General features: G+C 37.0%; 9 protein-coding genes across 11 annotated transcripts; 5 read left to right on the top strand and 4 right to left on the bottom strand.

Annotated features, from left to right (window-relative positions):
- Nucleotides 1–624: 624 nt before the first annotated feature.
- LOC145889603 (uncharacterized) lies at nt 625–2,518 on the bottom strand. Its single transcript, XM_082980584.1, has 3 exons — nt 2,254–2,518; nt 2,062–2,199; nt 625–1,326 (listed from the first exon to the last, which is right to left on the bottom strand). The coding sequence occupies exons 1-3, from the start codon at nt 2,432–2,434 to the stop codon at nt 1,139–1,141; spliced, it is 507 nt and encodes a 168-aa protein (XP_082836710.1). The 5' UTR covers nt 2,435–2,518; the 3' UTR covers nt 625–1,138.
- A 491-nt stretch (nt 2,519–3,009) lies between these two features.
- On the top strand, nt 3,010–4,195 carry LOC145889618 (uncharacterized). Its single transcript, XM_082980602.1, has one exon. The coding sequence runs from the start codon at nt 3,099–3,101 to the stop codon at nt 4,068–4,070; it is 972 nt and encodes a 323-aa protein (XP_082836728.1). The 5' UTR covers nt 3,010–3,098; the 3' UTR covers nt 4,071–4,195.
- A 768-nt stretch (nt 4,196–4,963) lies between these two features.
- Nucleotides 4,964–7,329, bottom strand: LOC145889448 (F-box and leucine-rich repeat protein 13-like). 2 transcript variants are annotated; one of them, XM_082980403.1, is made up of 7 exons: nt 6,743–7,329; nt 6,512–6,679; nt 6,159–6,344; nt 5,934–6,092; nt 5,790–5,870; nt 5,457–5,606; nt 4,964–5,289 (listed from the first exon to the last, which is right to left on the bottom strand). In XM_082980403.1, the coding sequence occupies exons 1-7, from the start codon at nt 7,282–7,284 to the stop codon at nt 5,211–5,213; spliced, it is 1,365 nt and encodes a 454-aa protein (XP_082836529.1). In that variant the 5' UTR covers nt 7,285–7,329; the 3' UTR covers nt 4,964–5,210. The 2 variants fall into 2 exon arrangements, with proteins under 2 accessions (XP_082836529.1, XP_082836530.1); XM_082980404.1 differs by lacking the exon at nt 4,964–5,289 and having other exon boundaries at nt 5,568–5,730.
- A 358-nt stretch (nt 7,330–7,687) lies between these two features.
- Nucleotides 7,688–8,500, top strand: LOC145889988 (uncharacterized). The gene has a single exon (XM_082981034.1). It carries the CDS (start codon nt 7,688–7,690, stop codon nt 8,498–8,500), a length of 813 nt encoding a protein of 270 aa, XP_082837160.1.
- Nucleotides 8,501–8,542: 42 nt separating this feature from the next.
- LOC145889430 (putative RNA-binding protein EIF1AD) lies at nt 8,543–10,021 on the bottom strand. The gene is made up of 3 exons (XM_082980386.1): nt 9,741–10,021; nt 9,252–9,469; nt 8,543–9,194 (listed from the first exon to the last, which is right to left on the bottom strand). The coding sequence occupies exons 1-3, from the start codon at nt 9,825–9,827 to the stop codon at nt 8,969–8,971; spliced, it is 531 nt and encodes a 176-aa protein (XP_082836512.1). The 5' UTR covers nt 9,828–10,021; the 3' UTR covers nt 8,543–8,968.
- An 846-nt stretch (nt 10,022–10,867) lies between these two features.
- On the top strand, nt 10,868–11,646 carry LOC145888820 (barrier-to-autointegration factor A-like). The gene is made up of 2 exons (XM_082979683.1): nt 10,868–11,031; nt 11,266–11,646. Exons 1-2 carry the CDS (start codon nt 10,906–10,908, stop codon nt 11,410–11,412), a joined length of 273 nt encoding a protein of 90 aa, XP_082835809.1. The 5' UTR covers nt 10,868–10,905; the 3' UTR covers nt 11,413–11,646.
- Nucleotides 11,647–11,789: 143 nt separating this feature from the next.
- LOC145888821 (protein SPATA45 homolog) lies at nt 11,790–13,516 on the bottom strand. The gene is made up of 3 exons (XM_082979684.1): nt 13,245–13,516; nt 12,695–12,809; nt 11,790–11,959 (listed from the first exon to the last, which is right to left on the bottom strand). Exons 1-3 carry the CDS (start codon nt 13,347–13,349, stop codon nt 11,937–11,939), a joined length of 243 nt encoding a protein of 80 aa, XP_082835810.1. The 5' UTR covers nt 13,350–13,516; the 3' UTR covers nt 11,790–11,936.
- Nucleotides 13,517–13,811: 295 nt separating this feature from the next.
- On the top strand, nt 13,812–22,968 carry LOC145889068 (DNA-dependent ATPase/E3 ubiquitin-protein ligase HLTF-like). Of its 2 annotated transcripts, none has more exons than XM_082979952.1 (25): nt 13,812–14,046; nt 14,588–14,698; nt 14,770–14,936; nt 15,764–15,906; nt 15,992–16,065; nt 16,119–16,193; nt 16,272–16,380; nt 16,745–16,842; nt 16,897–17,000; nt 17,142–17,230; nt 17,337–17,412; nt 17,729–17,805; nt 17,874–17,912; nt 17,978–18,039; nt 18,194–18,340; nt 18,491–18,632; nt 18,743–18,878; nt 19,227–19,406; nt 19,718–19,839; nt 20,171–20,349; nt 20,652–20,774; nt 20,835–20,947; nt 21,594–21,708; nt 21,935–22,057; nt 22,651–22,968. In XM_082979952.1, exons 1-25 carry the CDS (start codon nt 13,891–13,893, stop codon nt 22,813–22,815), a joined length of 2,925 nt encoding a protein of 974 aa, XP_082836078.1. In that variant the 5' UTR covers nt 13,812–13,890; the 3' UTR covers nt 22,816–22,968. The 2 variants fall into 2 exon arrangements, with proteins under 2 accessions (XP_082836078.1, XP_082836077.1); XM_082979951.1 differs by having other exon boundaries at nt 20,168–20,349.
- A 1,317-nt stretch (nt 22,969–24,285) lies between these two features.
- On the top strand, nt 24,286–27,252 carry LOC145888397 (serine/threonine-protein kinase Nek2-like). Its single transcript, XM_082979135.1, has 6 exons — nt 24,286–24,646; nt 24,834–25,232; nt 25,413–25,596; nt 25,668–25,725; nt 25,999–26,217; nt 26,411–27,252. Exons 1-6 carry the CDS (start codon nt 24,302–24,304, stop codon nt 26,664–26,666), a joined length of 1,461 nt encoding a protein of 486 aa, XP_082835261.1. The 5' UTR covers nt 24,286–24,301; the 3' UTR covers nt 26,667–27,252.
- Nucleotides 27,253–27,300: the final 48 nt, after the last annotated feature.

Here is a 27,300-nt window from a genome sequence, read left to right as displayed (position 1 = left end):
AGATCTTTGATGCCGCACAGTGGTAAGTTTTTTGCAAATGAGAGAATGTTGTGGAAAAATAAATTGTGGTTTCACCCAATCGAGGCTTGAAATATGCAAAATAAATCAAAAGTGTTAGGAATTTTTGTGTTCAGTTTACATTTGGGTAGCTTTTGTAAAGTAGGATCATGCATGGTGTCTTCCCAATGACGCACAGTGTTTGAAGACACATGTGACAAAAACAAAACGTCACAAACAGTCTCGACCTTTGCCTCAAAAAAGAAAGTAACGCGAATCACCAAAACAACTCTCCGAAAGTTCCCTTCTGAATCACAGTCAATAAAACTCCGTTCTTTCCAAAACACTCCCCTTAATAAGTCAAAGTCTGGATAGTTTCACCCGTTCATCTGCACCAGCGGTCGCGAGCGCCCTGTGCCGCCCGCCGCAATAAAATTAGATCAAAGTGACGCGCGCGTGCCATGATTCGATTATTGCACCAGGCACCGTTGCCTTGAGTCACGTCCCGTTTCTTCGATAGTTTTTCTCCTAGAACTTGCCCCACCCTTCATGCCCGTGACACGTCCGCAAAGTCCGTGCCGTCCCACCCCCTCCAAAAGCAGTTCAGTATAAAACGTTTTTGGGTCAACGGAAAACATGTTACAGCATAAGAAAACGGGGAAATTTGATCCGTGCAATGTGCGCAATAATATACATGCTCACGTACACTTGATTTTGACACAAAGATTAACGACAGAAACTTGAAAGGCCATCAAACAGCAGCGATAGTGGCAATGAAAGATGAGTTTTACGGCAAACGCAGATTGGGCTTCGTTCCATGGGACACGACTTCTTCTAAAGCTAGCGAGTATCTAGCTCCAACTAGCGACTGTATTCAATATTAGCCCAAGAAGGGCGTAAACAAAAAAGGACTCCTATAAAACAGTTTCACTAGTTGTTTGGGACTTTAAATATACATTTATACTAGATTAGGTAATAAAAGCTTTCCTTCAAAAACAAGTCAGTAAAACAGCTTGGCATCCAAAAAAGTGCTTTGCTATGGTAAACGCAAATGGGTTTCAGACAAATAATGAAAATACCAAAAGATAATAATCATGAAGCAAAAGAGAGGTAAAGATAATGTGCATATAGTAAGTAAAGTTTACTGAGATTGATTGTCACAATCATCATGTGCATCAGTGGACAATTTCGACAAAATATCGTGATTAACAAGGGCCAGTAGTTCAGTTCTGGTTAGGGCCTGCTGCTCAGGATGAAGTTTCCTTTTGAACTCACCAGCAAAACCATCACTACCTGCATCCAATTTCACATCAGGATCATCAAATTCATCTTTCAAAAAACAAGATTAAAACAGTTAACAAGGTGTGTTGTAGCAATAAGAATTGATATTAGTTACATACAGTTCAAAAACGATGCAAAAACAAGAGCAAAACAAAGAAGCAACAACCAATTTTTATAGTCTTTAATGATTGTTGCAGCAAGTCTTACTTGTTGAAAATCCTTATCTAACATTCATCTAAAAATGTCTTTGCCTGTGAAACCATCAAAAACTGTTCATAAACCTTCACCGCCAAAAACCTTAGTAGTTTGGGACTAATACACACCACCTCTTTATACTTAAAAGCATATGTAATATGTGGAGTAAGTAGGTGGCTGTATACACTATACTGCTGACACAGCATTTTTCACCAAAAAGCTTAGCTGGAGACTCCAAACTGTGGATTGACACATACCTTGTCCAATCAAACTGGCATCAATATCATTTGTGTATATAGTGCACCATGTTCGAAATACGATGCTCCTGTAACTTTTGCATAATTGTACATATCTTCCATAGATTTGCCTCAAGAGACTAGACCAAAAACACTTTCTGAATAACTTACTTCTCACATCAGCATTGGGATTTCTTTCTGCAACCACTGCTGTTTTGAGGGTCTAAATCTAACAACAATACCTTAACATTGTCAACCAAAAGCACTGAAACAAAATTAAGGGTATGCACAACCCGGAATTTAAGTGGCCAAAACAGCTTGGTTAAGAGGGTAAAAGTTTTCCACAGTTTACCTGTTTCAGTTTGTTGAGGAACATTATCTGAAAGTGCTTGTTCAAAAAAAATGTTTTTTCTGGATTGTAGACTTGTGATCATTGTTTGAGCATTGACTTTGTTTTGATTTTTCTGTTGAAGTTTCTGTAATCTGAGTTCTAAACAGCCAAAGTATTTTTGACAAGATTTCAAACATCTAACCAAAAACTCACCAAGTTTTGACAAGTAATTATCAGTGTCACTTGATTGCTTCGCGTCAACGTAGGGTATGTTGGGAATGCTTTGTGGTTCTTCACCAAGACGGGTGTTCATGTCTGGTCTACAAAAAGTGTCATCAAAGTGATACACAGTTTTTTCTGCAGACAAATTTTCCGTTGTCCCCCATGGATCCATCTTGTACTTAGATTTCTACTTAAACAGCTTTATTTTTGGCAAAATAGCGTACAGTGCTGTAACCAAAACAGACGTGTACTTGCTTGAACTCTTGAACCTTACGCAAATCAATATGAAAACACACCAAAATACTACACACGACCTAACAGTGTTTCAAAAAGAAAATTGACCCCTAAGTAAATAAAATCACCGATCGGGAAAAAAACTAACTTTTGACAAACAGTCTTTATGATAGCAATTATATACGCCCCACGTGTATTTTGATTAATTCGTATCTTGTGTCATGTCATAAAAAACAATATTCCAGTTATGTGCGTATTGTATTTTAACACATTATTTATTTAGCGCATATCACAAATTAAAACTGTTTCTATATGGTTTGTCCAACCAGAGAGTACTACTTAGCAGTCTCTGGTCTAACGTTGCTTTTAATGTAATTAGATGCGACACTCAAGAAATTCTCTTGGTTAACCTATTACATTGAAAATCTTTCCAAAATGTAAAGCATTCATGCGTATTATTTACATCTAAGATTTTCTTTTCAAAACAACATTGCACGTGAGTTCAGTTTGCGAAATCGTCATGTTGGAAGGAGACGTACCTTTTGCGTGAGAAGGAATTTATCTGTATTATTTGCATTTGCAGTTTGAAGTTGTTGGCAAAGATGATTTCAGACCCAAAAAACAAGTCTGAAAATGCTGCTCGAAATGTGGAAAACTTGTACAGAAAATTAGTTGAAAACTACAACCCCACGTCAGTACAGGAAGAAACTGGCAGTGATGAGGATGTAGAATATTGCATAATATCCATGCCTCCAGATCTTCCACTTGCATCTTTGAACAAGTTGTCCTTCAAATGTGGCACAAGGAAAAAAGAATTGGAACTAAATGGAAAAAGAACAAGTTTTTTGGTTACTGGTGAAACAGAAAACCAATCAAACCAACAGGTGGTAAAGGTTACTGCAGACCGCATGATTGTAAAGCATGCCTGCCACAAATTGGACATTAGAACAGTTGTTGAATCATCTAAACCAAACCTTGACAATTATTTGCCAAGAGCTCTGCCGCCCCCAGTTCCTGGTGAAGTAAAAATCAGATTTAAACCTTTCGGCTGCCAGGAACCTCCAGAAATCAAGCCGAAAGTAAAAAAATCACTTTGCAAATCCCCTAAGAAAAAGCATAAGCGATCATTAGGTGCAAAATTTGAAGTACAGGATAATAACAGAACAACAATAACAGAAAACAGCGATCAAGATGAACCTGTGAAACAAATAAAGAAAGATGACCAAGGGAAATCTGATCAAACCAAGCCTAGTAATTCGGATTCTTTGGATACCAACAATAATGACACTGTAAACAATGACGGAATTTGTTCCACTCCAATTGCTTCACAAAAACATAAGAAGAAGAAAAGCAAAAAGAAGAAAGAAATAAAAAAAGAGCAAGGTGTTGCAGGTCTGTTGGTGGAAGGGAAGTTGGAATCAAATGCAACATGTGAAATCAAAGATGAGAACTTAGGCACGAGGAAAAGGAAAAAGGACAAGAAAATTAAAAAGGAGAAAGACCAAAACATTTTTTCTGAGGGCGACACAAAACCAGTGAAGAAAAAGAAGAAACACAAAACGATTGATGCATGAACACAACTAAAGACGCTTAACTTCATCTTTTATCCTTTTGTTTGCAATTTGGTGTATATGAAATACAACAATGGTGCGAATTGTTTGCCGCAAACTTTGCATTGATCAGGAAGCATTGCTAAACATACTCCTACCTTGAGTATAAATAGACTGGCCCATATTGCTATTAACACTGTCATGTTAAAGACGTTTCGACAAAAACTTTTGTCATCATCAGTTTGACCTTCGTCGTGTAAAACATATTTGAAGACCGCATGTGGGAGGTAAAGATCTAACTACCCGGGTAATATTGTAGTGGGATCCGTAAGCTCGATGTCAAAAACGTGTAATCTAACTTTGAATAAGATTAACAAAGGCAGAATAGTGGGATAATACCGATATAGCTTCTCCTATACCCCTATCCGTGAAGTTGAAAGTAAAATTTCAAAACTTGACTGTATTTCCTAAAATCTGTTTACATCCGATTAAGAAACAGTCAAACAAAAATTTTCAAGATCATGAAACTGTACCAGGTCCATTCATTGTTGTCTGTTGGTGTACGAACAAGTATCGTCAGGCTCATGAACTCAAGTCTTGAATAGGTAACTCGTCTTGTAAGACTTATCTTACTTCAAATGCCGACCTTGCATCTAGCGCAATTACAAGATACGCCACTCAGCTTTCTAAGAACAACAAAACTTTTCAGAGATTTTTTGTACACTCACAATTTTATCAGTTTGGAGATATAAAATATGTTTCAATATATCTCGCCTCATGATAATAGCCTTTAGCAGAGTTACCATTTTTATTGCACAGTATTTAGAAGTCAAGCTCCACCCAAATTGCGGAAATATAATTGCGAGTTATTATAAAAAAGGCCAATAGACAAAATACGTTGGAGAACGAATGTGCGCTGTCTTTTTGGTAGTGTCCCTGTTTATCGGTATGTTTTGAAACTATCTATCAGGTCGTAAATACAGACAGGTAACTGACGTTGCATTGACGTCAAAACTTTTGAGTGTGGCAGTTTTTCAAAAACAAGGCGCAAAGTCACCGTTCAGCAACGCAATCCAAACAACACAATTAAACTAAAATTTAATTCAGGTTTCACAAGACGTAAGTTCATTCAAGTGCTGATGGGACAGTCTCTTCCATTTCCGTTCATAAATCACAAATATATGCATAATCCACCTTAACTTGAAACTTGCCGCGGGTTATATGCACCACAAGATCTGGTTTTCTAAAATATAGAGCATATAGTTTGATCCAATTAAATTTAATTACCTTACAGTATTACAAACAAACTTGACCCATTGAATGATCTTAGTGGTAATATTTCATTGGTAATTTAGAATAAATTTTATTAGGAACCCCTTTATCTTTTACATATACAGTATCAAATACTACCTTCTTACAAGACCATAAATATCATCATCACAGATTTGGTGGCAAAATGACAAGTCTAAAAACTTGAGTTTGGGAAGATGTAAATCAAGACTCTTTAACCACTTTCCTTCCAGCATTGTAACACCGTACAAATTCATTTGCCTAAGATTTCTAGAAGCAAAATTTTGTTGTGCTGTAGTGATGTGTGTAGGTCACTTCTGTAAATGGATAGATACCGAGGGGATCTTGTTCAACAAGCTAATTGCCTGACCTAAAACTTACGATTCGGTAATACCTGTAATTCATGCAACCGCAAAATAACAGTTTTGTCCAAGCATATCCACCACAACTTACCCACAAGACATCACCATTTTCTCAATTGCTGTGTCTGTAACTTTGCAAGATTGCAAAGTTAGGTCTTCCAAATCTGGACAACTAAATGATAATGTATGCATGAATTAAAACTTAAGCAATTATTCAGTGTCTGTCTTTTTTTACCTTGTTGCTATGGAAATCACAGTGCTGTCTTCAATGCATGGACAATCTGCCAAGGTCAGCTGCTTTAAACTTTCAACACACTCATGTGAAAAAAAAGTTGTAAGCATGTCATTGCTGATTTTCTCTGATTTGAGTTGTTTAAAACACAACCGATGCAACCTGTATAAGACCAGTGGGGTTGCACATGATGACGTTGCATAGCAAAACAGCACATAGTGACATTACCTGGGTTTGCCCAGTGATAGGCTTCCAAAACTTTTATCAGTTAGGTGTTTGGGATATGAAATTTGAAATTTTTTTAGGTGAGGTAAGCTGTGAGCAATAGCTTTAACTGACTGATCTGTTAGTTCTTCACCATCTAGTATTAGAGTCTCAAGCATGTTTTGCCCCGACAAAAGTGATGCAATTCCACTGAAAGTACAAATGCATATGCTGGAAACAAATTGTTTGATAAAGCTTTGCCAGTAGGCTATTTAAGGTGGTCTGATAAGGCCATACTTTAATTAATTATACTTTATGTAAGTAACTACACAATGATCAATTGAAAAAGATTTTATCAAACATAATCATATATATACTTGTCTGAAAGCTTGTGGACACCATCACAGATAAGCTGTTTTAGTTTAAATGGCATTTGGGAAATATAAAAAAATCCCTGATCTGTTATCCATACACAGCATGAAATATTCAGGGTTTTGAGGTTTTGCAGAGCTTCTAAAACCCTTAGTTCATCGTCTTCAATTTGCCTGTTGATAAAGATTATGTTTAAACACTGCACGGAAAACAAAATCTTTAACACAGAAACCTACTGACAGTGTTCCAATATTAAAACCTCCAATTTGAAACAATGTCTACAAATCTCTAGTAGGACTGAAGAAGTTATGTACTTGCAGAAAGATACATCAAGATATTGTAAATTAACAAGGGAGTATAGTGTCTTTTTTTCATTTACACCCAACACGAAATCATCATAATCCCAACTGATTGTTAGTTTAAGCACAGCAGTACTCATGCAATCAAAAAGAGAACAGAAAATTTGTGCACTTGTCAGTTGGCCATCTGTTAATAGCTTTGCTGTCATTGTGTCGATTACACCATCGCCATGGATTTCAGAATTATCATCAAAATGCAGAAACTTTGTAGTCATCTGCTCTTTCATTGTACACAAATTCACGTCATGCCACAAATCTGGATCCAGTGATAGCATTCGAAAGAATTTGCAAACATTTCCAATCGTAAAAAGGATGGTTGGTTTTGGAAGGAAATTAAATATTCTCAACCATATTTCAATTGGCAACTGTGACATTGGTGCATCACTGGCTGAGTTTAGAGCAGAACTGCATTCATCCATGAAAACAAGTTACCAACCCATTAAATAAAATGGCTAGGCTACTGATGTTGCTAGAACGGCAAGGTAAATGATAGTGAGGAGGGTAAGTCAGCACTTACCCTCAAAAAGTAAAAAAAATATAATGTAACTGCTTTGGAATGCGCATTGTATCAAAGAAATACATATTGCGACTTGGTCAGCAAAAAGCGCCTATATTTTCTGTTAACAACACGCCCAAAAGATCCCAATTTAAATAAACTTTCAGACTGAACAGAGGCGCACTGGTCAGTTTTCATATCTGTGTTTTTATCAAAGTTTTGCCGATGGGGAAACCCCTCCTATAGTCTATGTCACAATGGTTAAAATACGTCACAAAACAATTGATCATGCATGAGGGTTAATGTTACGCTTGAATACGCAAAATATGCTTGATTGCATTTTAGTATTTATATTTGGATTGTTTCGTCATAAACTTGAATTACTTCACAATGCGTACTTCAGATCAACGGAGGAAAATATTCTTGATATTTATAGTTGTTGCAGGTTTCAGGTAAGGATGGAGGCGTTGCAAGCGCGAATCACAGCGAGCAGGCTGAAGATAGCAAGGAAGACGCCTGTGTTTATCAATTTACAAACCCCAGGCTATCCAACAGGGAAATGGGGCATAGTAGACCCCAACACAGAGATGATAAACTCGCCGATGCTAGACAAAGAAGCTTTGCGAGATATTTATATTTTCCCAACGAAGTCTGTGTACGGGGCAGCGGTTACCGGAGTGAAACTTTCCACATACAGACAGGCCTGCAACATACCTAAAGTAGTTGGAAAGCGAATGGTGGTGCGGCCCAGGAAAGCCAAGTGCTGTCCGACCATTCAGAGAGACCCATATGGGCCATTTAGTCGGGTTGAAAATTACGCTCTCGGCGACAGAATGCATCATGTGAAAGCATCGCCGACAAAACTAAAGCCAGCGTTTTATTGGTGTGACCAAGAAATGGATGAGAGCGCAAAATTTTGTCCTCCACAACGTGGCCCAGTGCTTTGTTCACAGTGCGCCGATGCCAAAATTGCTCAATGTGAAAGACGAGAAGAACGGAGTTCGATTCAAAACGAATCCTCGAATTTGTCTTTGGAGGAGTTAGCTGGAGGCCTGGTTTGGCATAAATGCATGTCTGTTAAACCCGAAACCACCGTTAAAAACCTGGTTAAACTTTGTCGCTTTCCGGCAATAAAATAGCCTAAAGTTTGGTGTAATTGCACAGATTTTGTTGATATTTTACGTGAAAGGGCGTGCCAGTAAAGCTTACAAGGTCGCTAATACACATGTTAACCATTTAACTAACAAAGAAAACAACGGAGATACCGTTGGTCCATGTTTTTCAGTTAAATTATGTGCAGCACCAGGTCTCCTACAAGTCGGAAAATTACAGACAAATGAGCCAAACGAGAGAATTATACCTGCATTGGAGCCTCAACGTCACCAAGCTCAATAATTTCCGCTGAAAAAACTCTCCTTGTAGCATTAAAATTATTTAAAATTTAAAAGAATTATTTAAACTATTACCATATTTTAAAAGAAGTTACTTTATGCAAGCACCACCCGATTTTATACAAAACCACAATAGACAAAATGCATGAGACACAACAGTGATACCATGGAGGGAAGAACATGCACTGATCAAAAGCAAATGAAATATAATTTTTGTTAGTCTTCATCTGAACTATCTTCTGAGTCACTTTCATATATTTCTGGAGGTCGATTGGAGTTGACTGGAATGTCAGAAAAATCATCATCGTCGTCCGTGTCATCCTCTTCGCCAGCACTACTTATAGTGTCAATGCATGTGTTTTTATTGCCCAAGTTCATTTCACCCAGTTTGTCAGATATACTCTCAGAAATATCATGTTTCCTTTTTTCAAATTGCTTTGGCCTGAAGTATATCAATCAGGTAATTTTATGTAAAATTAAAAAAAAAACATTCTCCTACCACATGTTTTCTTGCTTAATGATTTTTATGTGCTGTGGGTAAAGGATTCTCACAATTTCTCCTTTTACTTTGTTACCTTCCACAATTGGTTCAGTTAGAACAAAGTCTCCTCGCTTAATCCAAATATTTTTTCTGAATTTTGTCGGTAAGCTTGCCAGATATTTTTCACCAGATTCAGTGCATACTTCGTGCAAGTTGGAACCACAAGTACCCTGGACCTGAAAATTGAGAAAATAACAGAAACATTCAAGCTAACATTTACTTTTTCACATGTAACATATAATAAAATATAATAAACATTTCAGTAACTTAACGCAATGCAGCAGTGGCCATAACAAATCAAAGACAACATTTTTTAAACCTTTTAATTAAATTTATCCTTTTAATTTTTATTAAAACTTATACCTGTAGTACATAATTAATATGTAACGAAAAACAGCATTAGTATTTTAAGGAAAAAAAAACATATTATAAATCAAAATGAAATACCTGAACAATTGTCTGATGTGGTTCAGGTAAGTCAAAGTTCTCTAGCATTTCTTTTACAACATGTTTTCGTTTTGTAGCAGCTGACATCTTCAATGTAGGAATCAAGAAAGAAAGAATAAATAATCACCGTGTCCTCTGCTGGTTCTGCCACAGCAGAGATCGCGCAACAGACTTTCCTTACAAAGCCATAATGGGAAGTAAATCCACGTTTATAATTTAAAGGTTGTTGAGAAAATGAAGGTTTGGTTGATGTTGGATATTTTATAAAACATCATGTATCTTTTCCTGAAAATTACAGAAGTAATATTTCATGTGAAATTGCAACACAAATATATATATATGTCATGCGTAAAATGGTTTACAAAAACATAATTGTTTCAGCATAACACCCACTGTGTTTGAGTTATTACCAGTGAATAACGTTTAAAACAACAGCACTCAAAAACGTTCATCCCTGACAATGGGCTTCTTGAATTTTTACGCATGGCGGTGATATGGCAAGTTATGTTACGTCAGACGGGCCAAAAAAATGCCCTAAAACTTACAATATATCAATTAATTTGAATTCAGCCACGCTAAAACGCAGTAGTATAAAGCAACAGCACGTTTACAGAACATGTTGCAACACAGCGATGCACAAGAAGTTAAATAAACATGTGACGCATCACCTTTTTTCTCTACTATTACCATAGAAATCGCTTTATCGGTTTCCATATGTATCGTCATAAAAAACTTTTTATTTAAAAAAAAGTACCTCTAGTAACACATGACCTACTTTTTTACGAACTTTGCGTATTTGTCTGAGATAAAACACAAGGAACAATATCATTTTGTTTACTATTGTGTAAAATAGAATTTTAAGGTAACGATAGGAGCTCGGCGAAACTAAGGTTTTCCTTCCCGCCTTTTGTTAAGCTGGTATGATCTCGATGAGAGAAAGAAGAGGCGCTTGTTTCAGAGTTTTTGTTAAGAGTAACCATAATTTCCGCTATTACAATTATAGACAACGAGCCCTGGACGCTGTGGATGCGGAAGTAAAAGTTAATGGCGTCACTAAAAAATGCGTAACTGTGCTCTTTACAAGCAATGAAAGATAGCCAAACTTAATTTATCTTTGCAACAGCAGATTTTTACACGTAGCACGCTTTATTCAAACAATTGTATCATGTCTTCGACCTCACAAAAGCACAGAGATTTTGTGGCGGAGCCTATGGGAAATAAGGAAGTTACCTGCGTTTCTGGTATTGGTGAAGTTCTTGGAGGGCGTTTGAAAGACAAGGGGTTTGACTTTGTAAGATTTTTGTTTGGAGCATATTTTTTATTACTTATAAGCGTGGTATTTTGTATGGTCGACATTCATTTGAATTGGTAGTGGACGTGTGTTTTTTTCAAGACAACTGAGGTATATGTTGGTATACAACATTACCTATTGATACTATACTATGTTGTTTTTATTTAGTTGTATATATTTTTGCAAATCCTATTTTGATGAAGCTTTGTTGGTATTAGTGTCAAATTGTTACAGGCTTATGTACTACTTGGCCAATTTCTTCTACTACACAAGGATGAAGAACTCTTTGTGGATTGGATAAAGGAAGAGATTAAAGCTAACAAAAAGCAGGCCAACGACTCTTACGTGTGCCTCAGAGATTGGTGTGACGCCTTTTTGTAAAAATTTTAATTAGGTTAACTTTCTTTGCTGCATAAAGTGGGTTTTTATTCGTGGCACATCACACCTTTTACCATCCAAGACTTTCACCCGACTCTTCAGTGCCGCTCAGCATATTTGTTACAACTTGTAATTATGTTATAGTTTGGTGTTTGACAATTGCTGTTTGAAAAAAATCTTTTGGGGGATAAACGTAGTAATTTTTGAATTCTTTCTAAATAAAAAGCAGGCCATGTTTTTGTTTGAAATATTCTTTACTAAAATCAATTAAAAAGAAATTGGTATATAATGGCTATGCACCTTCTTTGAATGGCAATTATACTTTTTACTCCATTTCTGTATTTGTTCTTAAATCCAGTAAATCAATATTGCCATCAAATACTTACAAAGTTATCTCTTCAACAAACAAACAAAATTTTCTATGACTCATGACAAATTCAGTACAAATACAGGTTTGGATAGAGAACAAATACAAAATCTCACAGCAGTAAATATTCGTTTTTGTATATGGCCAAAGTTGATTGCAGTCAAAATTTCAGTTGGCAAGAATCTGAAAAGGCAAATTACAATTAAACAACCTACAATAAAGCTATGTCAAGTTTTGCATTAAACTATTCTTTTACGTATATTTATTCTTAAGCATTTATTGTCAGGCAAGTTTTCATATTTTATTCTCCGGCATTTATCATTGGTTTCCAGTAACAGTTAATTAAATGCCAAATTGTGTATAATTCGGTTCAATTCTGAATCAAATTGGGTCATAGGCATCTCCAAAAACTTCAAAAGGGAGGTGGCCAGTATTTTGGAGGAAACCCCATACTTTTCCAGACATTTTATACACATCTTGAATGAGTTATAGACCATTGTTTCTCAACCAAAGAGCTGAGGACTATGGTATAGTGTTAATATGTTTGTCACCAAAACAATGGACACACTAACAAGAAGCCACAAATTTTTTAACAAGGGAAATCTGGTCAACTTAAAAAAAGGTTGAGAAACACATTAGGTCCATTTAAATAAAATCTGTTGCTACACAACAGATAAATTTATGTAAAAAGAAATTTCTGAAGCTTTTTTAATTGAAATACGAAAAAAAGGTCCTTTCGTATTTCAATTAAAAAAGCTTCAGAAATTTCTTTTTACATAAATTTATCTGTTGTGTAGCAACAGATTTTATTTGTCTATTATCATTTCATAATTTTGAGCAGACAATCACAAAAATTAATGTTATATACGCAAAGAAAAAAAAGCTTTCAAATAATAATTGTAGGACAAATCCACTTACGGTGAATGGAATAATGTCTTTTTTCCCTGTGTGTTGGGGCTTCAATCTTCCATTGGCAACGAGGTTCTGCAATCATGTTTCTATTTGGACTGAATACAGTGCTTTCGAAATTCTCCTAATTACAAAAAAAAATAAGTCCCATATTTGTGTTGGGCACAATAGAAATCGTTCACTTTACTTTGGTAACCATAATGTTATACATATGTTTTTGTCATGATATGCACGGCTAACATAAATAAATCAACACGCTGCATGTCAAGTTTTAGGTGCACAAATAGATCAAATGCATATTTTAAAAACCTAGTTGAATTATTATTAGGCTACATCCTATGATATTGTAGTTTTCTCTTCTACACATTGTATCTCCAGCATAAAAAGACATTTTTAAAAAAAATTAGCAAAATGTGAAAATGCCATTGTTTGGAATATTTTTAGTACATTTTACTTTAAATACACTTAACACCTAACACATGTTTTCGCTGGCCATTAGTGAAATTAAATGGACCTAATGCTATTCAATTTACTATAAAAATCAAAACTTTTATTGTACCATAAAATGTTTGCGTTCCGTTCTGCACCAAGACTGCGACTTGCATAGTTCCACAGTGCACCAGGACTCCCTTGCGTTTCCCACGTCCTCCAATGTAGTAGTCATGACCTTTTCTTTCTTCGCGTTTTTAGGTCAAACGCTCCCTTATGGACGCTAGAATCGCAAACTTAACCGATTACCGACCAACTAGCAAAATTGGGAATCCGTTGCTAAGTAACAGGGTTCTCCTTATTTTTTGGGCGACACAAGTCACCCGCTACTTTTTACAAACAATTTTTGCTAATTTTAAAATATGTGATTGTATCATGCAAATACACAACAAATTTTGTGATTTTTTTGCCTGCTCGTGATAATAAGCACTCTTTTCTTGGATAGACTTGTAATTTTTAAATAAAACAACATTAGCGTACTCTAGTAAAGATAACAAGATATTTAAATGCAAAGGAATTGTTGGTTGCGAAAAGTTTCATGTACCAATAATTTTGAAGTTGCGTTTGTAAGGAATTGTCAAAATAAACCATGCTTATTTTGTTGTCAAACAGGTGATTTCCCCGTGTGCATTTCCCGCGTTGTTGGTAGTTCCATTGTTTCGCCATAATAGTATTGATTGTTTTGCAATAACAAATCCCACGTGGTGAATGCAAATATGTTGCGGCGGCCTAGAGGAAAGAAAAGAAAGATGTTGAGCAGAGGTCAATTTTCTGGCGGATTTTCGCATGCGGGATTGCCACAATGGAGTGGGGACGTTGACGAGAACACTGTTCCTGACACCAGACACACTTTCACGCAAATCTCCAGAGTGGTAATTTCACAAATGCTTTTTATAGTGTTACCCAAGTGCCTCTGTTCGTGGAACACTACAAGATTAGTTAAGTTGACAAGGAACCATCAAAACGTGAAATTGTGTTTTTTTGTTTTAATTCTCATGCGTTTGTTGTTCTCATGAACTAGTGCATAAATTTTTGCTAAAGTTAATTAAAAAATTAGTAACTCCGGCAACCTTATTTATTTTGTGATGAAATGTACCTGGAACCTACTTTGGGAATCGCTGCTTTAGGATAACCATATAAGTGCCCAAACACATGTATTGTGACAGTGGTTTTTAACTTTTTTTGTTTTATTTACCCCTTTAGCCGACATTCAAAGCTCTTGACCCCTCACCAAAAAGTCAGTTTGCAAATGCTATGCGAAAATAAGATGAGAAACTACACTCTAACCTTTGTTTAGAAATGTTTTAAACTTTTATGAAGATGTGCAATTACATTTTGAACAAAATCCCCCCAACAATGGCTGCAGCCCGCATAACATTTTTTAGCTCTTTCTTTTACTTAATTGTATTTTAGGTGCCGACTCAGAATTCTGTGGATGACATTAATTCAAGCACTCTGTTAGGTGGTGAGTGTTTTGGGTTTCTGAACACATCAATCGTCGGTGTTCGTTATTACTCAGGCATGGTAAGTTTTAATTCATAAGTTAAAAAGGAATACCTAAGACTTCACATTGTAAAATTAAATTACTTTGTTAGGTCAGCAATCGTGAATTGGTCAGTTTGCAAAGAGAACCAAACAATGTGTATGATTGCAACGCGGTCCGTGTAAACAATGCCCTGGGTCAACAGGTCGGACATATCAAGAAAGAGCTTGCAAAAGCCATGGCTCCTTTAATGGACAATGCACTTACTAGAGTAGAAGGGTAGGATCATTTACACAAATTCTATGATATCATTAACAAAAATATTGCTTTGTACATAAGATTCATATCATGAATATAAATTTGTACCACACCTTATTAAAATTTACATTACCGTATTTTACGGCACAATTTAAATCCTTTTTTTTCTTCATAAATGCGCCTAATGTAAGCAAGTCACCATAGTACAATGAGCAAAAGAAAAAATGAGCCTAGTGAATATCACAGTTGCTAGTTGCTTTTACCGTAGTTTATGGTGCGCCTAATGTATGGATCAAGTAGTGCTTTATTGCCTACACTCAAAACTAGTACCGATACTATTATTATATAAATAAACCACCGTCTTACACAATAAACTACGGTAAAAGCAACTAGCAACTGTGATATTCACTAGGCTCATTTTTTCTTTTGCTCATTGTACTATGGTGACTTGCTTACACTTATTATGTAACAAGTAAACTTTTATTTCTCTTGCTCCTCATAATTGTATTATGCGAATACTGCTTATATATACAGCTTTATACGGTAACCCATACTCCTTAAAATACGTTGCGTTCTATAGCCCGGTGCGCCTTATGTATGAACAAAAAACTAATCAAAGCAATTTATTGACAGTGCGCCTTATAATCGGGTGCGCTTTATGGTCCGTAAAATACAGTATTCAAAATAAACCATCCAATTGCTTTCATTTTGTTTTGCTTTTGCACTTTAGGATATTTCATATTATGGATATAAATTGGCATCTTTTGATATAAATTTGTGCCACACCTTTTTAAAAAATTTATATTTTCAAGACACTGAATTCCAATTATTTTGAGATTTTGTGCTAGGTTGGTTCCAAGAGGCTCCAATAATGTTTACACTATTCCAATCATTCTGTCATTCTGGGGCGAAATAGAAAATCAAGACTCTGTTCGCCAAGCCATAAAAAAGCAAGGATTCAATTTAAATGTAGAGTTGCCTACAGGAAAAGGTTTACCATTCATATCTTTTGAATAAGTTCCATTTCTCTCAACATATAAATGTTAATGTTAACTTCCTTTTAATTATTTTTAAAGGTTACGGAACTGGTTTCAATTCTAGTTTTTACCCACAACCACTCAGTCGCTCGTCTGTGTTGACATCATCGCAGGTTGGAATATATAAAAAATAGTTTGATTTTTGTTAATTTTTGTGTTACTGAAGGTTAAAAGTGAGTTGGATAATTTGTTTGAAAATCTCAAAGAAATTGACCAAACTACAGAGGTGGACCAAAACAAGGTATGATTTCTATGCATATCAACAAGCAAAAAGTATGTGGATTGGCAAATCTATTCCTAAATTTTGTTCTGTCGCCAGGCTGTAACAACACCACTCTTCAGACATCAACGCCAAGCATTATGTTGGATGATACGTAGAGAGCTTGGCAGTGATTTGCCCCCATTTTGGGAACAAGTCACCTTACCAGGTGGGTTGTGATGTGTTTGTCAATTTTTTTAAATTAGTCTGTAGCAGGTGTTTCTAATCAATCACAAATCACTTCAATCAATCAAAATTTCATTTACCAGTAGCCTTCATTCACATATTAGTATGTATATATGTTTATATACATTGTTCACTAGTGTCATTGACTCTGGCAAGTTGTTGTAGCAAGTTTTTGTCATTTTTAGTTGTGAAGAATGGTTACTTATTTTTCTGCTACAACCATAAAACCTTAAGATATATTTATATGGCGTTCTATTGTGATAATAAACCACATAATGTTAGAAGTGTGATTCAAACCCATCACACTAATCAGGCGACATAACCCAATGTGGCAATATTCCTTGCAGATGGAAAACGTGCATTTAAAAACACCGTGACCAATTTCCACACAGTCGTGGAACCAGGAAAATTAAAGGGAGGAATACTGGCTGATGACATGGGTTTGGTATGGTTGCTATGTTAACACTTTGGCCAGGCATACTCAAACATGTGTTTTTAGGGAAAGACCCTTGTGGTGATTTCATTGATAGTAGGAAATTGCTCTGGAAATAAACCTATGTTTCAACCTGTTGATGAGGATGATTGTCAAATGGATTTCCACAGGTATGATTGTTGTTTCAAAACTTTCATGCAATTTTATATCTGAAAAAAACTATCTAGATGTGTTTATATCCTTACTTATGCCACACCCTTCACTTTTCTGGAAAACAATTTGAACCAATAAATTATTTTTGTGTGCTATAGTTCAGAAGTGAAGGCCACCAATAATTTGTCTCTTCCACAAAAAGTTGGGATTGGTGACAATGGAATTCCTGTTATTGATCTCACTGAAGGTACTTTGCACTCCAGAAATTGTAATTGTTATTTATTAGTTAAAAGGATAACTTGTTTTACATATTGTGTGATTTGTAAGCAAAACAAGCTGTGTTACACATCTAGATGAACCTCTAACAAATGCAAATGGACAAAAGAACAGATCTAAACGTCATAGAAATGTGCAAGATCGCCCAAAAAGGTTTGTAAAAAAAAAAGAATTGTAACAAAGAGCGAACACAAGAGCAGTGGCGGATCTAGGGGGGGTGTTTAGGTGACAGAACACCCCCCTCAGCATTTTGGCACATTGTTTTGTGGGGTGTGAAAGTGCGATTAATTTCATGACACGAGATAGATATATTGTCTGATGCTGATCAAATTTCAGGTCAAGTAGAAGATTTAACTGTAATATTTTAATGTCATTCAGTACTATGATTTGTTAGTGAGTTTATAGCACAAAGCAACTTCCTAACAGCCCAATAAATATAGTGTTTATTTTCAACCATTTTTCTTATTAGGGCAACAAAGAGGCCTTCAAGATATATCAATGAAGTGGTTGATTACGAAATTCCAGAGAACACACAACTGAAAAAAGGTGCAATTTTTACCATTTAATCTTTGTGTGGCTCTTTATATTCTGCTTCAACCATTTTCATGTTTTAGAATTTCCGCCGAAAAGAAACTTGCTTCACTTCCAAAAAAGTGAGTAGGAAATATTACTTTCTGTAATAAGCTCTATTCTTAATTGCAACTCCAAATATTTTTAGTTTCCGAAGAGAAGAAACCTACATTGATCATATGTCCCTTGTCTGTCATTTCAAACTGGGAGGTGCAGTTTGTGTTGTTTTAAATTTAAACCGCATGTTACAGATAGGCTAATGTTTCTCAGACTTTTCCTAAATTACTTAAGAGCTTGTGAAAAATTATAACCAATTTATTTTGCAGTTCTTTAGACTTCAGTGTAAAGAACTTCTGTATTGTAGGGTCAAATTAAAGAACACCTTCATGATTCAGTAAACATCAGTGTTCTGGTGTATCACTGCATGTCGAAATTATCAAAGACCAAGCAGAAGCTGCTTGACCAAGATGTGGTCATCACTACGTACCAGACCCTGGCCCAAGAATTCAAGGTTAGCATCGTTTGTATTTTACCTATTTATTCTTGTTGTGAATTGCAGTTTTTTAGTTTTTCCTGAGTTTAATTTCTGTGCCGAGCAATTAAGGAATATCCAGAGGGGTATGTTTATGTACATCCTAAACTCCAATTCGTTTGTGTGCAGAAAAGCAGCAGCCGAGGAAGGTTGCTCGCCACCGATTGGCTGAGAATTGTGCTCGACGAAGGTCACGTGATCCGCAACCCGTCGGCCTTGCAAACCAAAGCTTGTCGCAGTTTGAAGGCGGAAAGAAAGTGGGTGCTTTCAGGTATGGCCATATGTCGTCCTCGTGGCGAAGAAATAGTAAGCAATATGTCGTCGCCCTTGCCATGGAAAGTAGTTTGCTTTTAGTTAAGGTTGGTGTCGTTGTTGTTGTAGGAACTCCAATACAAAACTCAATCAAGGATTTGTGGACCATCGTATCGTTCCTCGGTTTGGAACCATTCACTGAGAGATCTTGGTGGCAAAGGACGATTGAGCGGCCCCTGAGAAACGGAGAAGCAGATGCGATCAAGTATGTGTTGTTGTTTGTCAATGCAGAGAATCTATGCGAAGCGAAGCTCTCACAGATTCGTCGTTCTCCTCGCATACGTCCCTGGACGCGAGTCCCAATGAGAGCGGACGCCTTTTCTTGGCGTCAAACAACGGCGAAAGCCCACAGCAAATAAAAATGTGCAAGTCCAAACCACTGTTGACTTCAAGCATTAGCAATGGATCTATTTAAAAAAAACTAAATATGAGAAAGTTCGGACACAATATCCGCAAGTCATCTATAATTATTATTTTATGTAGTGTTACGTTACGGTTGTTTTCTGCTTTTTTCCATACCTTGTGAAAGTTTCAACGTTTTTTTTGTGTACAGGCGAGTGCAAGGTCTCCTGGGCGCCATTTGCATGCGCCGCACAAAACACCAAAAGTTAAATGGAAAACCGATTGTGGACCTCCCCACCAAGGAAGTAGTGCTGACGAAGTTGGAAATGTCCCTGGAAGAGAGAGTGATCTACAACAAGATGGACGCCGAAACCAAAAAGGCGATAAAAAAGTAACAAACAAACTATTAAGCATGTGGAACAATAATATCGGATTTAGTTACAATAATAACGATCCAGAGCGCTGGCAACAAATATGTTGGCCTACAGAAGTTCATGTTTGGACATGGCAAATCGCCCCAGTTGGCCTGTAACTGTTTTTAATCCTTTTAGCAGAAATTTTTGCCATCTGTATACGAAAAGTAAAATGCCGTTGTAATTCAAATGCTTCTGGAATTTTTAATATTCGATAAATCTCATAACGTAGAAATACAACTCTTAGGTCATTTTCCTGTTATAACTTCTAGTATACGTTTCAATATAGCATGATAGACGATGGGAGTGTGATGACGCGTTACGCTGAGGTGCTGGTGGTTTTGTTGAGGTTGCGGCAGATCTGCTGCCATTTGAGTCTGGCAAAGGACGCCATCGATCAACTAAACACTGGTGAGAAACACGACTTTGCTTCAAAAACACACATGTTGAAAACGAGAGTAGTTTTTGCTGTTGGTGGTATTTTGGAAGACAACGACAAATTTGAATAGAAATGTTGGATGAATAACTGTGTCCGAAATTGCCGACAAAGAGTGATTGACGATCAGCGTCACTGTGATCTTTTATTTTCAAATCCCGCAAAAAGATTAATTTTGCAATAATGGCATCGTAGGTCTAATTTTCAAGAAAGAATGAAAACAAGCAAAAGTACAGATAAATGGATAAATGTACAGATATAGGTTGCTATCAAACAGGCCGTTTACATGCACACTTCGCACAGCAGGTTCCGCGGTGCCGGTTACGGAAGCAAAGGAACTCATCTCCAAACTGATCATGCTCCTTGGATCCGGATCAGTAGAAGAATGCTGCGTTTGTCTCGATTCGCTCTCTTCTCCCGTTATCACGAGATGTGCCCACATCTTTTGCAAGCCCTGCATCTTCGAAGTTATCCATAATTCAGAGGTAGTTACCTATAATGTTACTGCCTATTTTAACGGTGGGTAAGCTCAATTATTCCATGAACTGGTCTGAAAACTAACGATGCTTTCTAACCAGCATGCAACCATATCAAAACAAGGTCAATTTTGTAAGGTCAATTACATTCAAAAAAACATTTTATTTTAAATATTTTTTTTGAAAATATGCTAATTTAGTGGCTATTTTTTGTGTGCTTCCGTTAAAAGTACGGTACCGTTACCCCTCGTACATTTGCACTGAATACGATGACAGCAGTTTTTTTTCCTTTTGTGTGAACAAATTTGCAGGACTCGGCGAAGTGTCCGCTCTGTCGGGGGGACGTAAAGGAAAATGAGCTGATGGAAGTGCCACCAGAAACCAACGAGGACGCTGGGGTCAAAGGTGATGAAGCGACGGTGCCGAGTTCAAAGGTCGGGCAATCGTTTGACTTCCTTCAAATTTTAATTCCCAACGCATATTTATTCGTGCAGATTCGGGCTTTGATGAGCGAACTTGTGTTTCTCAAAGAGAAGGAACCGGGAGTCCGAAGTCTTGTCGTTTCCCAGTTCACTTCATTCCTCCAGATCATCGCAAAGCATTTAAGGTTGGCATTTACGTCGCTTCAAAACTTCCCTCAGTTTAGTGTTTGACGGCACATTTGTACAAAGTATCAAATTAAATGCCAATTTATCAAAATATCAGCTCCGTGTACTTATATGGCAGGAGTTTAAAACCTCTTTCAGCTTTTTGTGTGATGGCACTCGGTATTAAATTTGTACAAAATATCAAATTTATTACCATTGTATCAAAATAACGCAATGGTTTCATGTAATTTACGGAGCGGAGTAACAAGAGTCATGAGTTCAATCCTTCGCGGGAGCAGGACTTCTAGTATATCTTGCTCTGACTTGTCATGGGTTAAAGTGGGTTTGATGTATGAAAGAATAATATATATACATTCAAATAACCCAGTAAGCGACAAAACAGCAGTTTTTTATTAAACTTACTATTGGGCTAGTTTTTGGTATCAATGGAAAACAGATTTAGTTACGAAGTACTCGTTAATCCCAACCCCAAACAACTGGAAACCTCGCAATCTAACACAAACTTCTGGAAACGGATTTCTTCCCATATATTTTATCACTCTTATTTTTGGATTGCGTTAATCCGGATATCCGGCTAAACTGCTGGCATTACGTGACGAAACTATTCAGTGCGAATCAATGAGATCTGACTGTATGTGTGTTCAGGGCTAAAGGTTTGACGTACGTGTACTTCCACGGTGGACTGACAAGCTCCCAAAGACAAGAGGCGCTCGAAACGTTTCAACGAGGAGCCGTTTCGATCATGCTTCTTTCTTTAAAGGTAGCACATTTTTTGCCAACTCTTTGTTGGTTTGGCAACATGTAGAGCAGACCAGGAAACTTTTCATTATTTCAGTCCAGTTACTTTATCCTGCAAGACACAAATATGACGCGGTAATTTGTATAATGTTTCAGTGAAAAGTTACCAAAAGTCAATAAATTGCAAGAACCATTTATTATTGTGTAGCATTCGTTAATACAGCATTAAAATAACATGTTCTATCCAGTCTGGTGGAGTTGGATTAAACCTGACTGCGGCCTCCCGTGTGTTCCTGATGGAGCCAGCGTGGAACCCTGCAGCGGAGGAACAATGCTTTGATCGTGTCCACCGACTGGGTCAGACCAAACAGGTACGTTTTAGGAAATCTAACTGCATGCTTTGTCTTTGCTTTGCAATGAACGTCTGTTGATATTATCCCGCCCCGACTGCACATTACAGTAATCTTTTACGCACAGAAACATGTTTAAACATTACTTTAGCACTTAAAATATTGCGCAGTCCAAATCAAAGTCATAATAATGCTTGACCCAAGGAAAAAATTTGCGAAATCAATATTAGTAAACACTATTTAAGGTTAGTTTTTTTAAGGCGAAATATATTCTTTTGATAACATCTTTAGAGCTGTCTGCCTCATTGGTTTCTACAGTTTTACTCAGTAACTGTCAGTAAACACGTATGAAAAATGTGCGGGGTTGTTGCGTGCGTTCCTGCCAAAATCTGCTTGTGTTGAACTAATATAACGTTTATGTTATTTATATGAGTGCAGGTGAAAGGATATTGTAATATAATGTGTTGGATAAAATGTTTACACCAAATACGTCACGAATATCTGAGAATATTTCGACGAGAACTGGCCCGTTTATGTTGGTTGAAAACCTGATAATGCGTTAAACTAAAAAAACGATTATGACCAGTGAAGTTACTTTTGTTGATGCTAATTAGGTTAAAATCGTGAAGTATGTGTGTGCGAATTCGGTGGAAGAGCGCATCACCAATACACAGAGTGCAAAGCGAAACCTTGCTGAAAAGTCCTTGTTGAGATTGACCAAGCACGAAGAGAGGCAACAGAAAAGAATGGAAGATCTTCGAATGCTAATGAACATTTAACCTACCTGCCTTTTTTACATTTTTCGTTCTGGTAGAAGTGGTACAACTGCCGTGGCTTTTATTTCGTTCTTCTTGCAAATTGCCTTCTTGCTGCCAATTGATGTGTTTCAAAAGTGGTTTTCGTTTTCAGAGAATGTGGATTTTCATTCTTTACCTCAGCACAATGCGTGGCCATTCCTATTCAATAATACAATGTTTCTTTCATGGAAAAGTATTCATTTAAAGTAGCCAGAAAGTGTGCTTTAAAAGAAGCGACACGCTCCAAAGCCGATATTCAGTGGTAAATGGCTACTTGATGCCAAATACAGTGGTAAGAAATATAAAATACATAATGTACACTACATGAATGATTGCAGCCACACATGTAAATTGCAGGTGCAGTTTCGGCGGATACAACGCCCAGTCAATCCGTGGTGATAAACTATTCCTGCTTGCATAGGCCGAATATTGTTTTAGAGGGTCCGTAATGTATGATTTTGACTATCGTCCATCACCAAACACCCGACCTCAAAAAATGAAAGGACGCTGACTGTTTGGCATAAGGTTTGATGTGCTTGCACACTCGCAAACCCCACATCAAGCAAAAACAAGCAAGTTTCAGTCTGACGCCTAGCTGGCTGTCGATCCCGGCATCATTGGTCAGTTCTTGGACCCAAGTTCGGTCCGAAATCAAAATGTAGATACATTTGTAAGACCAAAAGTTATGTTAATTTGTGGAAAGAGTCGCAAATATATGTAAGGGCGACATCAAACACGAGACAGAAACAATAAGTTAATTGCTGGGATTACGCGACAAAGGAGACTAAAAAGAAGCAGCGCAAGTTGAACGACATGACGCAAGCGAGATAAAGCGAATGCGTGACGGGTGTTAATGCAAGAGTAAAAGGCGATTACGAAAGAGTAACTTTAAACAAAATATTACAAGATTTAGAGTTATAACAAGACGAATTTTCAACAAGATCTTGGATGTTTTTTCGTTTAGGCATTTTGTATTTTCAAAAAACTACCCTAAACAATTATTTAATGCGTAAATTTATTTGGGCATTTAAACGTTTGTGACGTAACACTATAGACACGCTTGGTTGGACACGATGTTTTGAAACGGGAAATTTAAACACTTGACCGTTCAACAGAAAATGCTTTTGGTTGCTATGTTAGTTTGAAGAAGTCACAAACGCCATTTACGTTTGTAACAGTAGCGTTGATGTGTGACAAAATACAGGTGGCAGTGAGACTTGCACCGATTTTATTTGAGGAAAGTGTTTGGGGTGGAATTGTAAAGCAGATAAGATAACGCTTGCATTTGATTTGCTTAACTACATTCTGAATGAAAAGTATTTAACAGTTGCAGTTTGTCGACCTGGAAAATGTACGCATTAGAAGTGGTTTATTAAGCCTTTTGGGAAACTATGCACGACAATGCAAACTTACCTAACAAATGCATAAAAAAGGTTTTTATTTTGCAGACTAACCCATTGTTTGTAAAATGCCGTCAAAACTCAGTGACTATGATATTCTGTATCAAATTGGTTCAGGTTCCTACGGCAAATGTCTTAAAGTGCGACGACGCAGTGACAGCAAGGTGTTGGTGTGGAAAGATATGGACTATGGCTCCATGACGGAACCAGAAAAGCAGCAGCTTGTCTCCGAAGTTAATTTGCTTCGAGAACTAAAGCACCGCTTTATAGTTCGCTATCATGACCGTATCATCGACAGATCAAAAAGCAGGCTCTACCTGATCATGGAATACTGCGCTGGTGGTGACTTGGCCAGTCTTATAACCAAGTTTCGAAAGGAAAGACGGTTTATGGAAGAGGAATTTATTATCAAAGTAAGAAGCTAAAATACTCTCAATATTTATAATAAGATATGTATACGATCAAAAAACAAAAATTTTGGCATTATAAAGACAAATGAATGTGATCAAAACTCTGAATTTGCTTGCAGGCATTTTTGTTATACCCTGTTTACTAAGTCATGAGAACCTCTATTTCTAAAATTGACCCTATTTTATTTAGATATTTGTTCAACTCATCATAGCATTGCAAGCATGTCATGGTCAGCGACAAAAAAGTGGCAACCAAGGAAAGGTTTTGCACAGGGACTTGAAACCAGCCAATGTGTTTCTTGATGAGAATCACAGTGTTAAGCTTGGTGACTTCGGTCTTGCTCGTGTGCTTCACCACGACACAAGTTTTGCAAAAACTTTTGTTGGCACACCTTACTATATGTCACCAGAGCAAATGAGCAAGGCTCACTACAATGAAAAGTCAGACCTGTGGTCTCTTGGTTGCTTGGTGTACGAGCTGTGTGCACTTGTCCCTCCATTCACTGCACCCAATCAGAGGTTGCTTGCTGTGAAAATCAAGGAAGGGAGGTTTAGAAGAATTCCTTCAAAGTACTCGGATGAGTTGCATGTGAGTACTTGTAATTTTCTACTTGTTTGCACTGAATCAGGTTTGATTTATCACACCATATCATAAAAATAGTAAAATTACAATTGGACACCAAAAATATGATGCTACCATTTGAATTTGCAGCCAAAAAGTTTAGTCGGCTGTGGGTATGTATTTTATATTGGAGTGTTGTTTTTGTAGAACTGCATAGCATCGATGTTAAGACTGACATCAACTGCTCGGCCATCTCTAGAAGAATTGCTTCAGCTTCCTTTACTGAAAACCACTGCAGCTGAATACAGCGACTATTCAACACCCCACCTTCCTGTTGCAAAACCAGTAACACCACCTGCTGAACCACAAGATAGGGTTCTGCAAGCAGTAGGTTTGTACAAACCCCTGTGATTTTGAAGCTAAAATATACAGTCTTTAATATTTTTCCTTTTTATATTGCAGAAATGAAGCTTGCTGAAAGAAGAATTTCCTCCAGTTCCACATCTAGTGGAGAAATAAGGTGTGTAGAAATATTGTTATGTTTTTGAATATTAAGATCACATTGCCATGCAATGTCTCATGGGGTAATTGGAACCTCTTTAATGTCAGACGAAGTGTGTAATTGTCCCTGTGGTGTAAATCGAAGCAAAATTCTTGTATGTTAACTGCTCAGAATGCGTTCATTTCAGTTATTATGTTTTAAAAATAGTTTGTGTTAATTGCTACCATAAAAGACATCCATGCATGACAACAAGACCAGAAAATAAAGGAACTAATAAACTCATATTTGCAGGATGTCTCCCGATGCTGCATTGAAAGCAAGGGAAGTCGTCCTTGATGATAAGAGCAGAGAACTGGAGAGACGAGAACGCGATTTGAAACGCAAAGAGCGACTTCTTGATGATAGAGAAAAGGCAGCTGAGGAGAAAATGAAGACAGCCGAATCGCTCATCCGACAGTACAGAGAACTGAGATCTGACCAAAAGCTCATCTCTGGAGCTGTAAAACACACGTAAGACACAGAAGTTTTTTTTGTCGTTTGAAAAAAAGGGAATAGCCAAAGGTTTTAATTTTTTGTTTGAGAAAAAATCTGACCAGTTTACAAACGTTTCTGTTGACACCGTGGTCATTAGAAGCGCACGTTTTCGTTTTTAAAACGAGTTATTATGCAAAAAAAACTTGACATTACGGTATGTACCTTGCAGATATGGTCATGATGTGTTGGGTCAGAAAAAGCAAGTCCACTTCTCAGGCGAATTGAAGGAAAACGATCCGGCGTACTTCGGGCTTGACAACTATCGTTACCCTCTCGCCAAAAAAGACAATTACGTGGGAAAGAACGTGGATTACCGAAAAAAGCTCAGGGACCTCAAATTGAACGAAGAGCAAAATAAAAAGTATGGCAGGGTTCCAAAATTCGATTCTGACGTCAAAGTTCGCCACATTTTGGGTATGAGGTGAAATGTCTGAAGGGTCAAAGCCGAAGCACCTCCTTCCCTCGAGCACTGTTTTGAATTACTGAGATTTACGCACAGATAGGCATTCGGTTACAGGCTTGTACATAACTTTTTCTTGGTCTGTTGTGATTCTTGCACACTTGTACAAAACTTTTGTTGTACTTTTGCCTTGCGGCGATTTTTTTTGTATTATGTCGGGAAACTTATCAAAATATGTTGATAGTAGTTGAACATTTTTCTAGCACTGTGCAGGTGCTGACAATGCGTGTTAACGTTTAAGCAATGTACATTACTACGGTAGATTATGCTACATGTATTATTAGCACACTCTCTTTACATGCTTCTAAATACTATTGGCCTTACGCCGCGTTTTGTAAGCGGCAAGCTTAAAAAAATGCTGTAGAATTTTTACTCCTAACTAACTTTTACCAACTGCAGTATTCCCAGTGACGCCTCAAGTGCAACGACGGCCTGATGCTGGTGTAGACACGTTATATTACAGTAGCTTTTTCTTCACATAAATTATTTCAAGCCCGTTTTTTCGCATTTCACCCTTGTCTTTTAATTTGAACTTGTACATTGTGAAGTTTGTTGAATAAATGCCTGTAGGCATACGGTAAGGAGTGCGGTTTCTGTGC

Source organism: Ascidia mentula, chromosome 2 (assembly GCF_947561715.1).
Source record: "Ascidia mentula chromosome 2, kaAscMent1.1, whole genome shotgun sequence".
NCBI classification, from domain to species: Eukaryota; Metazoa; Chordata; class Ascidiacea; order Phlebobranchia; family Ascidiidae; genus Ascidia; species Ascidia mentula.
This window is presented reverse-complemented; position numbering and strand designations above follow the sequence as displayed.

Bases quoted from the DNA above. Each gene is read 5' to 3' on its own strand.
- LOC145889603 (XM_082980584.1), bottom strand. From the start codon at position 2,434: ATGGATCCATGGGGGACAACGGAAAATTTGTCTGCAGAAAAAACTGTG. The intron at 2,200-2,253 runs GTGAGTTTTTGG...TTGGCTGTTTAG, and splicing joins TAATTACTTGTCAAAACTTG to AACTCAGATTACAGAAACTT. The intron at 1,327-2,061 runs GTAAACTGTGGA...GTTTTTTGAAAG, and splicing joins TCCTCAACAAACTGAAACAG to ATGAATTTGATGATCCTGAT.
- LOC145889618 (XM_082980602.1), top strand. From the start codon at position 3,099: ATGATTTCAGACCCAAAAAACAAGTCTGAAAATGCTGCTCGAAATGTG.
- LOC145889448 (XM_082980403.1), bottom strand. From the start codon at position 7,284: ATGGATGAATGCAGTTCTGCTCTAAACTCAGCCAGTGATGCACCAATG. The intron at 6,345-6,511 runs GTATATATATGA...TTGTACTTTCAG, and splicing joins GTCCACAAGCTTTCAGACAA to TGGAATTGCATCACTTTTGT. The intron at 5,871-5,933 runs GTAAAAAAAGAC...ATTATCATTTAG, and splicing joins GTGATTTCCATAGCAACAAG to TTGTCCAGATTTGGAAGACC.
- LOC145889988 (XM_082981034.1), top strand. From the start codon at position 7,688: ATGCTTGATTGCATTTTAGTATTTATATTTGGATTGTTTCGTCATAAA.
- LOC145889430 (XM_082980386.1), bottom strand. From the start codon at position 9,827: ATGTCAGCTGCTACAAAACGAAAACATGTTGTAAAAGAAATGCTAGAG. The intron at 9,470-9,740 runs GTATTTCATTTT...CTCAATTTTCAG, and splicing joins CACATCAGACAATTGTTCAG to GTCCAGGGTACTTGTGGTTC. The intron at 9,195-9,251 runs GTAGGAGAATGT...GATATACTTCAG, and splicing joins ATTAAGCAAGAAAACATGTG to GCCAAAGCAATTTGAAAAAA.
- LOC145888820 (XM_082979683.1), top strand. From the start codon at position 10,906: ATGTCTTCGACCTCACAAAAGCACAGAGATTTTGTGGCGGAGCCTATG. The intron at 11,032-11,265 runs GTAAGATTTTTG...AAATTGTTACAG, and splicing joins AAGACAAGGGGTTTGACTTT to GCTTATGTACTACTTGGCCA.
- LOC145888821 (XM_082979684.1), bottom strand. From the start codon at position 13,349: ATGACTACTACATTGGAGGACGTGGGAAACGCAAGGGAGTCCTGGTGC. The intron at 12,810-13,244 runs GTACAATAAAAG...TTTTGTAATTAG, and splicing joins CGGAACGCAAACATTTTATG to GAGAATTTCGAAAGCACTGT. The intron at 11,960-12,694 runs GTAAGTGGATTT...TTGCCTTTTCAG, and splicing joins AAGACATTATTCCATTCACC to ATTCTTGCCAACTGAAATTT.
- LOC145889068 (XM_082979951.1), top strand. From the start codon at position 13,891: ATGTTGCGGCGGCCTAGAGGAAAGAAAAGAAAGATGTTGAGCAGAGGT. The intron at 16,194-16,271 runs GTATGATTTCTA...TTCTGTCGCCAG, and splicing joins CAGAGGTGGACCAAAACAAG to GCTGTAACAACACCACTCTT. The intron at 20,948-21,593 runs GTTGGCATTTAC...ATGTGTGTTCAG, and splicing joins ATCATCGCAAAGCATTTAAG to GGCTAAAGGTTTGACGTACG.
- LOC145888397 (XM_082979135.1), top strand. From the start codon at position 24,302: ATGCCGTCAAAACTCAGTGACTATGATATTCTGTATCAAATTGGTTCA. The intron at 25,597-25,667 runs GTTTGTACAAAC...TTTATATTGCAG, and splicing joins TAGGGTTCTGCAAGCAGTAG to AAATGAAGCTTGCTGAAAGA. The intron at 26,218-26,410 runs GTAAGACACAGA...TGTACCTTGCAG, and splicing joins TCTGGAGCTGTAAAACACAC to ATATGGTCATGATGTGTTGG.